General features: G+C 42.4%; 1 protein-coding gene across 3 annotated transcripts in view; it reads right to left on the bottom strand.

The window, feature by feature from the left end:
• Window positions 1-431: 431 nt before the first annotated feature.
• The window catches only part of IPO5 (importin 5), a 97,559-nt gene continuing 82,983 nt past the window's right edge, over window positions 432-15,007 (bottom strand). For all 3 annotated transcript variants that reach the window (XM_039542980.1, XM_039542961.1, XM_039542971.1), the window contains exons 24-26: window positions 10,982-11,210; window positions 4,002-4,143; window positions 432-579 (exon numbers count right to left, since the gene is read on the bottom strand). In XM_039542980.1, coding sequence (XP_039398914.1) covers window positions 493-579; window positions 4,002-4,143; window positions 10,982-11,210 — 458 coding nt within the window. In that variant the 3' untranslated portion in view covers window positions 432-492. The remainder of the gene's footprint in view (window positions 580-4,001; window positions 4,144-10,981; window positions 11,211-15,007) is intronic.

The following is a 15,007-nucleotide window of genomic DNA, read 5'->3' as shown; positions in this document are numbered from 1 at the left end:
TCTTCATGCTTGATATTCGTCTTCAATTTTTCATCTTTTGATCTAGTGGTTTGCTGGGTAGAAGGGCACTTTCTACCCTAAAAAAGACTCACTCCAATTAATACAATTAACACTAGATGTATAGAAATGTTATCTGCTATAATGTACATTACTGCTGAATAACTGGTCTTAAAGCTGTTTTTTAATTCATCTAATGAGAAAATTCAACTTGTCTCCTTTTCACCATCACACAGGTGGCTTATACCATTAGAAAAATACTCTTCAGTGCTATTGTAGGGTTTACAGGGAGCTGCTTCAGTGTTGTGGGATAGAAATTGATTTAAACACCACTCTGAAAGAGTGATTCTTCGTGCTGCCACTGACTGTAGATTGCAAAAGAATGGCCTACACGCTCTACAGTTCTTTTTTGCTCAAAACAAAACAAAGAAACCTAAACAATAGAGTAAATGTTTATTTGGAGTTAGTTTTCTTGCAGATGATAACTAAGGCCCTTCAAGCAGAGTTCAGGAGCGCCCGTATAGCTGCCTGTTGGTCTGCATTGAGCTGTGATATGCATTCTGTCCATAGTCCTCCAGAGGTCTGGAAAACAAATGAAAAATAAAGGTATCTTCACTGAAGAGAGACTTAGAAATTATATGTCAGCCATTTATTTTCATTAGTCTTTCAAAGTCAACATCTATTGAGCCTACATACTTTAGGAGAGGGATGGGCAATTTACAGGTAAATAGAGGAGCCACAAAAAGCACAAAACCCCTTTGGCAAGTGAGAGGTATGGGGGGGTGTTAGACTCTGCCCACAGAATACGGAATAGTGACATGGGGGCGGGGGGAGAATGTAGATGTAGGGTCTGTACCAGCAGCGGTAGTGGGAGGCCCTAGAGGGAGTTTGGGAGGGAGCCTGGCCTGCACTCACCCTGCCATGACTACTTCTGTCTCACTGTGCTGGATCTGGCTCCTCACATGGCTCTCACTGCAACATCACAGGACATGTGCACTGTCCCACCCCACCTCCTTCCTGCCCCAAGCTGGACTGTATCAGGCAAAATAAAATGATCTGGCTGGCTGTGACCCCACCCAAATTGCCCATCCCTGTTCTAGGTTATGCCAAAGAGAACAAAGTCCTTGCCAACACTCAAACTTGCATCAGCTTAACAAAAGCTTTTTTAAAAAACGATTTAGTTAAACTGGTGCAAGTCTGCATGTAGACACGGCCTAAGTAATTGGTTTGAAATTCCTAGCGACTCCCTAGAATTGACAAAGTACAAGTCACAGCAGGCTAGATGCAGCCCTTCATTCTTCTAAAAGGTAAGTAGCATGACAATTTGTTCTCTTTTGAATAAGGCTACAAACAGGTTATTTGCTTTGCCTGACCATGGATAAATCACATGGTACTTTCAGAAGAGCAGCGGTATCCTTAGCCATAATTTTTCATCTCCACACTGGTGTGTAGCGCACACTATTTCGCTTGTCACCACAAAGGTGATTTATTTTAATGGTACCAAATATATTTTGAAGGTATTATAATCCTTCCAAATAAAAGGCACTCAGATAAGTGGGAAATATTTATTCAGCACAGCAGACAGAGGTTTTGGAGCAGGGGCTAAACTTGTCTCAGTATGGCAAAGGAGGAAAGGAGGTCAAGCTGATATTTATTGCAGATAACTGGTTTACATCTCTACAGCGACTTTTGATATTTATTTAAAATCTCATTTAATGTGTTTAAACAAGCTGTCAAAGTTAACAGATTTACATTTGATATATTTTAACATTAGTTCTACATTGAAGGTCTTAATTTAGTCTTTTCACACCGTATTTTAAAAAAGGATCCATTGGGTCCAATGACAAAGAAATGTAAAGACATGGTGTACTATGAGATTCAGAGTTCAAAGACAATCTAACACTTAAATAAATACGGGCCTTTATTTTATTAGTTTTGGTACAATATTAGGTATTTTCCCTAGGCAATGAGATTCTGACATTTAAGTTCTGCAGTATTCCCAGATAAAGGGGAAGTTTTTAATTTGAACATTGCCATTCTCAATCAGATATCATTGCCTCAAGCAGCCTACGTGTCCCTCTTACTCCTAGGAGAATTCTGTGCCATTGCACAATGCAGAAGTTGCACAGAATGCGCCGCATAGAATTTCCTTTTTTCTCCCTCACAGAATTGGTGTTTGCAGAGCTGCCGGCTGCCACTAGGGGCCACTGGACCCAGCAGAGCCCAGCTCACAAATAGAATACACTCCTGGGAAAAGAGGGACTGAGCTGAAGAATTCCCAGCAGCTGCAGTTCCTGGCATGGCCTGAAGGAAGGAGGCAGTGTGCAGGAAACTCCATACAAGCCCAAGACCCAGCATCAGGCTGTTTCTCTCTCTGGATCCCTGGGCTGGGGGGGGGTGTGGGGGGAGAGAAGGGAAGGGCAGGACAGGGCAGGGCAAGTGACTAGGCTGTGGGGGGATGGGTGCAGGTATCTGGCCCTGCAGCTAGGCTCTTGGGAAAGAGGGGCTGTGGGGAGGAGGGGCAAGTGACTGGGCTCTGTGGGGGGATGGGTATAGGTATCTGGCCCTGAGGCTAGGCTCCTGGGAGAGAGGGGCTGTGGGGTGTCTAGATCAGGGGGGCCCTGTGACTGGGCTCTGGAGACATGTGATTATCTGGTCCTATGGCTGGTCTTTGGGGAATGAGGGTGTCTGGCCACGCAGCTGGGCTCGGGGGGTGGGAAAGGGGCAGAGACACAGGAATTGGGTTGTCGTAGGAGTTTCTTTAACTCTACTCCTGTGGGAATTTTTTTTCCTATCTGTCCTGTTACAGGAATACTTTCTGACAGGTATTTTGAAATAAATTAGCAAAATAATTGAAAGTAGCCTGAATATATAGTGTTATTTTGACAAATAAAATATGCAAAACTTGAAAATATTGTGCACTAATTTTTTTTTTTGGATGCAGAATTCCCCTTGGAGTAACCTCTGTTCATTGCGCCTCCACCAGTTTCCACAGGGGGGTAACTAGCAACTATGCAAGTTTACTTAGAGATGCAATTTCTTGATAAAGTAGGGCCACTTTATTTCCCCATAATTCTGAAGGTAGAAAAACTGCCTTCCAGTCAAAGCCTTGCTTCACCAATCAGTTGATCATCATAAAAAGTTCATCTTTGCCATCTGAGGATGGGCTGGACAAGGCTATTGGCATAGGATAATTAAGATTTGTGGCTGGGGGTGATGGCAGAGACTTAAGTAATTTAATGTGATTTTATTTTGAATTTTATATTTTGTAAAAGTCAACCAGAGTTTGAAGGAGGTGCTTCTATTATCTAAAAAACCTAAAATAAATACACTTCAGTACTGCCCTCCTTCTATTGCCCCCATCTTATAGCACTACTTAATTTGTAGGTTTTGCTTTTTTTTTTTTTTTAAATGCCCTTACACAAGCAGTTTCCATTGAAACCCACAATGCAGTGAATGACATTGTATAGTAGAGGTAGCAGACAGCTCAGCTCAACTCAGTCTCCAACATGGAATTCGCAAGGTTCTTCTTGAATGAGCCTACGTACCCATGTCCTGTAGCTGCCCAACTTCTGGGTCATTTTAATAACTTTTGGATTTCATGCAAAATATGACATTTAGAAATTAAGACGTGTAGTGCAAATCCGAGACGGTAAAATAAAAAATACGGTAAAGGGAGTGATGTAAAAGGTAAACCATGCAATTGTTCCAAGTGTTTAAATTTTTTATGAATGCTTCAAAATTTATATGGATCATAAAAAGAGATACACCCTTTAGTTCAAGTACCTTACATAGTGTTATCAAGATTAATCTGGATTGTTGCACTGAATTTGCATAATCTAATATATTAGGAATCCACTTAGAATATTTCTTCTTGGATGAACACCGGTTGCAGCATCATGTTTATTACAGAGAATAGGTTCTGAATACTAGTTTTACAATTCCTGCATCTCACAGAGCAAACTAGAATGATTCCCTTTATAACAAAACAAATTTGCATTCACCTGCACTTGACGAACAACATTAGCCAACCGTTTAGTACATGGATCTTCATGTTTAATTGCTTCGTGAATTTCACCATCCGCAATTATACTGAATATTCTGGGAAGATTAGAGTTGTTGTGACCAAGGACAATTGGGTTGTTACTGATGGAGATCAAAAAAGTATACATGTTACAAATATGCCAGTGTTAGCATTCTAATTAAAAAGATAAATGTAGATTGTGTGTCTGTAAGTTAATTGCTTTTCAAGACATTCCTGATTTTTAGAACTGCACATTCATACCTGAACTTATTCATCATCATTAAATGCATCCTGTTCTAGAAGGAAATTCTATTTTTGTAATTTTAAGATCTGGCTAATTTGACCATTCCTTATTTATAAAGTTGGGCTACACTTTATCAGAAAAGTTATTTGCTTTGCTGAAGCCTATCTAAAGCACGCCAGCCCACTGTGTGTTGGAAGTTTAATACTGTTATGTTGGGAAAATCCATACAGCAGGGACTGGAGCACTATGGTAGGGAAGGCTTTGTATATTTTAAACTGATTTACTCCCTCCCTCCCAGAGCTGATGTAAAGTGGTACTGACTGGCTCCAAAAGGAGAGCCAACTAGCCTCCCTTGACCTAGAGCAGGGGTCTCAAACACGCAGCCCACAAGGTAATTTTCTGCAGCCCACAAGCTCCTCACGGCCCCCCCCCCCATTTACCTAGAGCGGCTTCAGCCCCATGCACACCAGGGAAGGGCAGGCTCCCTGCCTGCCTGCCCTGCCCCCGCGCCGCTCCGGGAAGCGGACGGAACCTGGGGAAGGAGGGCGCAGGGGTGTGTGTGTTGATGTTGCTTCAGGCACCGGCCTCAGCAGCTTCCATTGGCCGGGAATGGGGAACCGTGGTCAATGGAAGCTGCTGAGGCCAGTGCCTGAAGCAACATCAACACACACACCCCTGCGCCCTCCTTCCCCAGGTTCTGTCCGCTTCCCGGAGCGGCGTGGGGGCAGGGCAGGCAGGCAGGGAGCCTACCTGCCCCTGGGTACACGCCGGGCCAAAGCCTGCCCCCCGAACCGCCTGCCGCACCCTGCAGCCCCTGCTGCACCCTGCACCCCAACTCCCTGCCCTAAGCCCCCTGCTGCAACCCTCCTGCACTCCCTGGGGGCAAGGAGGGGGTGGAGTTGGGGTGGGGATTTTGGGGAAGGGGTGGGAAGAGGCAGGGCCTCATGGAAGGGTGGTGCTGAGGGCAACAGGGGGAGGTGTCAGTAATGCGGCCCTCAGGCTAATGTACTAGTCCTCATGTGGCCCTCATGGTCATTTGAATTTGAGACCCCTGACCTAGAGTGAGGAATGCCACAATACAAGGACTTTGAAATATGAAAAGGGTTAGTGCTAGTCAATCAAAGGAGTTGAGAAGATTAAAGGAAGTTATGTAAAAGTCAGGGAGAATAAGACAGCCCCAAATAGTATTGAAGGCCGCTGACAGGTCTAACAGTATCAGCGTGGGCACACAATTATCCATCATCAGGATATCTACCAATGCCACCAGTACCATTTCACTTTCAAACTTTGGTTTATACTAAGCATCATGAGATTTGACGCTTGTAGATACTCTGTGATGAGAACTCATGATCTGCTCTATGATTGTAAGCCAAAAATGAAAGATCTAATCATAGGGCTGGAAGGGACCTTGAGTCCAGCCCCCTGCGCTGAGGAAAAACAAGCCCCCTACACTTAGGCAGGACCAAATAAGCCTAGGCCATCCCTGGCAGGTTTGTCCAACATGTTCTTATAAACCTCCAATGATGGGGATACCACAACCACCCTCGGAAGCCTTTTCCAGTGCTTAACTACCCTTTACAGTTAGAAAGTTTTTCCTAATCTCCAACCTAAATTTCCATTGCTGCAGATTAAACCCATAACCTCTTGTCCTACCTTCAGTGGATATGGAAAACAATTGATCACCATCGTCTTTATAACAGCCCTTGGCATATTTAAAGACTGTTCTCAGGGTTATCCTCAGTCTTTTCTCAATACTAAAACATGCCCAGCCCTTTTCTTTTTAAACTTTTCCTTATAGGTCTGGTTTTCTAAACTTATTTTGTTGCTCTCCTCTGGACTCTCTCAAATTGTCCACATCTTTCCTAAAGTGTGACACCCAGAACTCAACACACTACTCCAGCTGAGGCCTCACCAGCGCTGAGTCAAGTAGGACAATTACCTCCACCGTCTTACTTACAAACACACCTCTTAATAGACCCCAGAATATCAGCCTTTTTCACAACTGAATCACACTGTTGACTTGTATTAAATTTGTGATCCACTATAACCGAATCTTTTCAGCAGTACTACCACCTTGCCAGTTAATTCCCCATTTTGTAGTTGTGCATTTGATTTTTCCTTAAGTGTAGTACTTTGCCCTTGTCTTTATTGAATTTCATCTTGTTGATTTCAGACCAATTCTTCAATTTATCAATGTTCTTTTGAATTCTAATCCTGTCCTCCAAAGTGCTTGCAATCCTTCCCAGCTTGGTGTCATCGGAAAATTTTATAAATATAACCTCCCCTTCAAGTCATTAATGAAAATATTGACTAATACTGGACCCAGGACTGACCCCTGCAGGACCCCGCTAGATATGCTCCTCCCCCCCCCCCCCAGCAGTGTGATACCAAACCACTGATAATACTCTGAATGCAATCTTTCAATCAGTTATTTAGTAAATTCATCTAGAGTGCACTTCCCTAGTTTCCTTTTGAGAATGTCACATTGAACTGTATTGAAAGCCTTACTAAAAATCAAGTATCAGAAGGGTAGCTGTGTTAGTCTGGATCTGTAAAAGCAGCAAAGAGTCTTGTGGCACCTTATAGATTAACAGACGTTTTGGAGCATGAGCTTTCGTGGGTAACACGAAGTGGGTATTCACCCACGAAAGCTCATGCTCCAAAACGTCTACTAAAATCAAGATACTGTATATCATGTCTACTGCTTCCCTACCCTCTAGGCCAGTGTTTCTCCACCTTTTTGATATCAGAGACTGGCTTACTGCCTTCCTAAACTGTGCCAGGGAGACCTCAGGGACTAGCACTGGTCAATGGACCAGTCGTTGAGAAACAGTTTCTAGGCCATTAACCCCGTAAAAGAATTAAGTGGATTTGGTATGACTTGTTCTTGATAATTTGGCTATTCCTTATAATCCTATTATCCCCTAAATGCTTACAAACTGATTGTTGAATATTTGTTTCAGTATCTTTCTAGGTATTAAGTTAGACTGACTGTTCTATAATTCTGTGGATCCTCTTTGTTCCCCTTTTTAATGATAGGTACTATATGTTTGCCCTTCTCCAATTCTCTGGGACCTAAACTGTCCTCTGGGACCTCACCCACCCTCCATGAGTTCTCAAAGATAACTGCTAACAGTTCTGAGATTGCTGCAGCTAGTTCCTTAAGTACCCTAAATGAATTTCATCAGCCCCTGCCAACTTGATTATACTGAATTTACCTAACTTATCTCTGCCATTGCAGAGATGCTAAATTAATTCTTTGCATAACTTCACTGCAGAGGAATGTAAAGGAGATTCCCACACCTGAGCCATTCTTTTTAAGTGACAAATTTGAGGAACTGTCCCAGACTGAGGTCTCAATAGCGGTGATTTTGGAACAAATTGGTAAGTTAAATAGTAATAAGTCATCAGAACCAGATGGTATTCACCCAAGAGTTCTCAAGGAAATCAAATATGAAATTGCAGAACTACTGACTATGGTATGTAACCTATCACTTAAGGTCACCCTATGTACCAGATGACTGGAGGACAGATCATGTAACCAATTTTTATAAAAGACTCCAGAGATGATCCTGGCAATTACAGGCTGGTAAGCCTGACTTCAGTATCAGGCAAACTGGCCGAAGCTATAGTAAAGGAAAGAATTATCAGGCACATAGATGAACACATGTTGGGGAAGAGCCAACATGGCTTTTGTAAAAGGAAGTCATGCCTCAATCTATTAGAATTCTCAGAATGTCAACAAGCATGTGGACAAAGGTGATTCAGTACACATAGTGTACTTGGACTTTCTGAAAGCCTTTGACTAGGTCCCACACTAAAGGCTCTTAAGTAAAGTAAGCAGTCATGAGATAAGAGGTAAGGTTCTCTCATGGATCAGTAATTAGTTAAAACATAAGAAACAAAAGGGCAGGAAAGAGGAAATAATGGAAATAAGGCAAATAAGCAGGGGCCTCAAGAATCTGTACTGGGACCAGTACTGTTCAACATATTCATAAGTGATCTGGAAAATGGAGTGAACAGTGAGGTGGCAAAATTTGAAAATGACAAAATTCCTCAAGATAATTAAATCCAAAATTGACTGCAAAAAGCTACCAAGGGATTGCCTAAAACTGGGTGAATGGAGCAACAAAATTGCAGATGAAATTCAATGTTGATAAATTCAAAGTAATACACATTGGAAAACAATCCTGACTATACATTCAAAATGGAGTCTAAATTACCGTATATACTCGTTCACAAGCTGAATATTTTTGGTAAAAAGGTGACGCATCAAAGAGTGGGGGTCGGTTTATAACCGGGTCTACATCAAAATTTGATGATTTTAAAAAAACTCTATGGAATCATTGAATTGAATATCTAATACACTGTCGTTTTATTTACTTGGAGCGTCTGCAGGCATGGAGCCCCTCGGCTCACTGTGGCCATGGTTCACCATTCCCAGCCAACAGGAGCTGCCTTCCTGCAGCTCCCATTGGCTGGGAATGGCAAGCCACAGACACTGGTAACTGAGGGGCTCCATGCCTGTGAATGATCAAGGTAAACAAAACGTCTAGGACCACTAGCGGCTTACCCTAATGGGCCAGGAGTCAAAGTTTGCCAACCCCTGAAATATAGGGTTGGCTTATGAAAGTCAGAGTTTTTGCTATTTTTACCTAACCATGTTGGGGGGGGGGGGGCGGCGCGGGGCACGAGAGGAAGAGCTTATAAACGAACGGGCTAATGAACGAGTATATTAACACTCAAGTTAGATCTTGGAGTCACAGTGAATAGTTCTCTAAAAACATCCATTCAATGTGCAGTGGCAGTCAAAAAAGCTAACCATTTTAGGAACTCTTAGGAAAGGGACAGACTATAACACAGGAAACAAAGCTGCTATATAAATCCATGGTATGTTCACAACTTGAATACTGCATGCAGTTCCAGTTGTCCCATCTCAAAAATAATATATTAGAATCACAAAAAGTACAGAGAAGGCCAAGAAAAATGATTAGGGGTATGGAACACCTTCCATCTGAGGAGAGATGGAAGACTGGAACAGTTCAGTTTGGAAAAGAGATGACTAAGGGGGGATATGATAGAGGTCTATATAATCATGAATGGTGGGGAGAAAGTGAATAGGGAAGAATTCTATACCCCTTCACATAACACAAGAATCAAGGGTCACCCAATGAAATTAATAGGCAGCAGATTTAAAACAAATATAAGGAAGAACTTCATACAACACACAGTCAACTAGTTGAACTCATTGCCAGAAGAGGTTGTGAAGGCCAAATGTGTAACCGGGTTAAAAAAAGAATTAGGTAAGTTCATGGAGGATAAGTCCATCAATGCCTACTAGCCAAGATGGTCAGGGACAACCCCATGCTCCAGGTGTTCCTAAACCACCAACTGCCATAAGCTGAGACTAGACAACAGAGGATGGACCTTGCAATAATTGCTCTGTTCTGTTCATTCCCTCTCAAGCATCTGGCACTGGCCACTGTTGGAAGACAGGATATCAAGCTAGAAGGCCATTAGTTTGACCCACTATGGCCATTCTTATGTTCTTAAATATTCTTTAACCCCTTTTTTCCATATTTTGGCTTGTGTTCCTTCCATCTTGTTGTTAATATTAATTGTGTTGATTATCTGGTCACTATTAACCTTTTTAATGAAGAATGAAGCAAAACAGCATTAAACATGTCAGCTTCCTGATGTCATCAGTTATTAGCTCTCCTTCCCTGCTATGCAGAGAACCTACACTTTCCTTCATTCTTCTCTTGCTCCTAATATATTTAAAGGATCTCTTATTGCCTTCAAGATGTAATACATTGATTGTATGCTTATCCTTTCTTTGTCCCTACATGCTTATGCTATTCAGCAATTTGTCCGTGTTTCCACTTTTTGTAGGATTCCATTTTGTTTTGATTAAGGTGGAGAATTCAGGTAGCAAGTTTTTAGCTATATCAGAAGTTGGGAGATTTATCAGTGATAGATGATAAACGATTTCTTGATTGCAAACCTTACACTAATCAGCGTGAGGTTGAAGATCTCTGTGTTTTCCCCGTTTTGTGACAGAATAAAGCAGTCAACAGCTGAATGCACGGATTGTGGGCTGCCTAGCGATCTTTGAAAAGAAGTCTACATATCACTCAATGGTCAAAACTTTCCAGAAGATTCTGGGCTTTCATACAGTTTATAAGCACTTCCAAGACTGGATATCTATACTGAGAACACTGGAAGGAGAGAGAACCTATTTAGGTAGTATTAAAATTCACTGTAAGACTTCACTGATTGCCACTACTTCAGAACTGCAATAAGGGAGACAACATCACTGTACTCAAACTGGACTATTTGCATTGTTTCACTGTTTACTTCTTACATAGCTGCTCCAGGAACACCTGAAAGATCCTGCAGCTGCCCAGCCCCTTCCCATTTATCATGGATATTTTTTAGTAAGAGTCAGGGACAGGTCACTGGCTTCCATTAATTTTTCTTTATTGCCTGTGACCTGTCCGTGACTTTTACTAAAAATATCCATGACAAAATCGTAGCCTTACTAATGGAATATGAAAGAATGACGTTAATTTTCATGTTCAAGATAATGTGTATACATCTGCTAGAGAAATAAAAATGAGTATAAGTCCCATTATTAGAGAATGTGTACAAGAAAAATAAGCAGGCTACAAGTATGCTTATTTTATGCATTATATCAAGGTACATTTTCACCTTACCTCTCAATTAGGTCACACAGGTAACTGAAAGTATGAACAGCTTCTTCTTTGTCTTCATGTAGTGGAAGCCATGATAACCAGTGTGGCAGGACTTCCTCAACATTTACACAATCAGGTTTGAACTTCATGATCTTCCCTACAGCTGAAATACAGTTCTCTGTTGCATTGACGTTCTCTTTGGTTTTGGCATCTGGTGACTGAATAACTCTCACCAGCAATGGAAGCGCCTCTGTAAAAGTGCAAAATTAGGAAAAAACCTCATGTATAGCCAAGTTAAATGCTTGCACTTGAGCAATAGTGTTTTACATTAGGGCACTAAACCTCTTGCAGACAAGCTTAACTTCAAATATGGGTAGTTTAAAAAAAAAAAAGAGTCAAATGTAGTTTCAAATAATTCATCTGTTTAAGTCTCCCCGCTTCTTTTGTGGCTTTCCAATCTTTACATTTTAAAGAGGATTTCTCCCCCGCAGCCTTGTTGCTGTGTGAAAGGCATAAAAAAAATGTACTGACTACGTAAAAGGCACACAAAATTGATTGACTATTCAAGGGAAGCAATGAAACTGACAGCTGCCAAACATCCAACGTTAACCTGAATGGTAATAAAACATTGTCTATAGCCCTTCAGTTGTGGTAATGTTACTTGTAATGGTTAGAAATTTTTTTTAACTATATACAGTTTTAAATTTACAGTCTCAAATTGGCTTAGTAAAAGTACACAAATGGCAAAGTTCGACTAGATTAGCATTTCTCAAATGGGGGTCCTCGAGGGTACTCCAATAGGTGCGCAGGCCCTGCTGATTAACTCTTCCTCCACCCTCCCAGTGACTAGTGCATGCCACTGAACAGCTGTTCCCAACATGCAGGAGGCACTGGCATGGGGCGTGCTCGGGGGAGCGGCAGAAAGAGGCAGGGAAGAGTAGGGGCGTGGGTGGAGCGGAGCCAGGAAGAAGTAGGGTGGGGGTAGGCTTTGGTGGAAGGGCTGGAATGGGGGCTGAGCAGGGGGCTTGGAGGTCCCCGAAAAATTTTACATCAAAGTGGGGGTCCTTGGGTTGCTAAAGTTTGAGAAACACTCAACTAGATTAAGAACCTGATGAGACAGCATACTGAGCAAGAGAATATATGTATTTGTTATGTGTATGCATGTGTATGTTACATATAAGCACTTTCTAAAATAGGCAATAAAAAAAGTTCAGAAGGGCCCAATTATCCTGTCTGCTAAATCCACTTTACACCACTCAGATGACACAAGCAGAAATAAACTCGCCTGAAAAGGCTAGAGAAGGTGGTTACTTACTTTGTACAGTAACTAGCGTTCAAAATGTTTTGTCCCTATGGAGGCTCCATTTCAGGATGTGCATGTGCCCATGCATGCTTGATTGAAGATGTAATCAGCAGTGCCTGAGGGTCCACACCTGTGTACTACATGTCCTCATGCTCCAGTGTAAGGGTATATAGGGAAAAGCAGGCCCACTGCAGCTCCAATTCCTTCTCAACTAGGAAGTCCAAAAGAATGACTGAAGCAGAGGGCAAGGAGGGCAGATAGTAGTTTGTCACTGTGGGTGCTCCACCTGAGAAGTCCACTTACTGTAATTACAACCTAATTAAACCTGTCCCTTGATCAGTTATCCCTGTGGTGCTCCACTGCAGGAGATTCTCGAGTAGTACATCAATTATAGAGGAGGCTGCTCAGGAGGTGGATTCAGTATGGAACATAGAACAGAGTCACCAAAAGTTAGGCCGGCTCTGGAAGCATGCAAAACAGCATAGTTCTGGAAAAACATATGCATTGATGACCAAGTTGCAGCTTTGCAAATATCTGAGATGAACACCTTCTTCAGTAAGGCTACAGAGGTAGACTGGGCTCTGGTGGAATAAGCAATCACTAGGACAATGATGTACCTCTGAGGCATTGTAACAGGTTAATAAGCATCCCAACACCCACTTAAACAGCCTGTGGGAGGAGATTGGATCCTCTTTCATTCATTCTGTGATAGTGAGGAAAAGTCTAGGAGAGGCCCTGAAGGGCTTAGTCCTGTCAAAGTAAAAAGTTGGAGCTCTTCTTATGTCTAGTATATGGAGACTAGCTTCTTCTCTTGAAGAGTGAGGGCTGGGACAAGACACTGATAGATGAGTGTCCTGATTAATATGGAATTCTGAATATCATCTTAGATAGGAAATGATAGGAATGTAATGTCACCATGTCATGATGAATACCATGTACACTAGGTCAGCCATAAGGGCCCACAGCTCTCCTAGCCAAGGTGATGGCTATAGGAAAGATCATGAAAGATAAATGAAGGAGGGAACATAGGTTCAAATGGTTTTTTTCCCCTCAGTGCATTGAAAACTAAGTTGAGGTCCATAGAGGAGTAGGTTCCTTGAGGTAGGAAAAAGGTTAAACAGGCTTTAACGAACCTTGCAATGGTCAGGTGAGTGAAGAATGAAAACTCTTCAATTGGGAAGGTGGGGAGAGGGAGGAAGGGAAGGAGGGAAAGAAGGCTGCAATGACAGCCAGGTAAACCTTAACTGAGCTCAATGAGAACCCCGTGGTTTTCATGTTTAGCAGGTAATCAAGAATGTTGGAAAGGGAAGACTTGAGAGGAGGAAAGGTCAGAGACTACACCAGATCTGGACACATTTCGACTCTTCCATTACAAGGAAAAACAGTTGCATTTTCTACTATTGCACATTGCTGTATGGAGAGCAGTTCTGGTCTATACTAGAGGTCCAGAGAGCTATTAGCAATGGTGCCCTGAAATGAAGTGACAAGAAGTTGGGATGGACAGTGTATCCTGACACCTGGGTGAGATCTGCTGTCAAAGGAAGGCAGAGAGGTGGTTGCAGGGACAGTTGGAAGAGCAGTTAGAACCATATCTGCTTTGGCCATAACAGCATTATGAAGATGGTCCTTGATCACTCCTGTTTCGACCTGTTCAGGACTTTGAGGAAGTAATGATGTCAGGAGAAAAAAAAATATATAGGAGTACATGCTTTTGTTATCTCTTGGCCTCCTCTTCCAGCAAGCTGTGACCATGTCCTCTTCTCAAGCAAGGTAGTCAGGACTTCATGTTTATGGCATCAAAAAATCTCTGGAAGACCTCAGGTAAGAAATCTTCCAGAATACTGCATCATTGAACTCCCACTCATGCATAGTCATGGCAGAAAACCTTGCTCAGAGAGTCTGCTACAGTGTTCTATAGCCCCGGCAGATGAACCACTGATCTCTATGTGCTCAGATATACACCAGTTCCATTATTTTGTGGATTCTGTGCACAAAGATCAGGATCTTGTTCCTCAATGATTTACGTAATACATTGTTATTCAGCACTAAGTGGCTCCTGATATGGAGTATCAAGCAATGGCAAGCATAATGGACTCCCCAATTAAAAAATGTGACTAGAGTGGCCTCCTGTGGGATTCCACTTGCCCCAAGCTGTAAAGTCTTGAAAGTGGAATGTAACTTCCACACAGACTTTTTGCCCCCACACCTGTTGAGAGAAGTTGAGAACATCTGGAGTATTGATAGCTAGTTGGATAAACTGTTTACTCCATGTGTAAACTGCTCTTAACCAGTCTTGAAGACAATGGGAGTGTAGTCTTGCCAACAGTATTACAATAGGGTACAGGCTGCTATGTGGCCCAGGAGTTGAAGGCAAGCCTTTTGCTGTGGTGTGCAGGCTCCGTTACATTGTAAAAACAAGCCTGGACTTTGTAACAAACCTGCCTGTGGGAAAGTATGCTCTGGAGTCCAAAGTGGCCCCTATGAAGTCTATTTGTTTTGTGTGTTTCAGCGCAGACTCTTCTCCATCGAGGCAGAGACCCAAAAAGAGTGGAACAGTGATAGGGCCTTGCCGGTTGCTGATTGTACCTTCAGAAACAAGGGATCCTTCAGAAAGTCAGTCATCCAGGCAGGAAAAGACAAATATGGCAATGGGCTACAATAGCTAAGAGAACTTGAATAAAGGCCCTTAAGGTGGTGGAAAGGCCAAAAGGTAGGAAACAGTATTGGGAGTGGTCCCTACCAAT

Source organism: Mauremys reevesii, linkage group 1, assembly GCF_016161935.1.
Source record: "Mauremys reevesii isolate NIE-2019 linkage group 1, ASM1616193v1, whole genome shotgun sequence".
In the NCBI taxonomy this organism is placed as follows: domain Eukaryota; kingdom Metazoa; phylum Chordata; order Testudines; family Geoemydidae; genus Mauremys; species Mauremys reevesii.
The sequence above is the reverse complement of the archived record's forward strand: the minus strand, read 5'-3'. Positions and strand labels throughout refer to the sequence as shown.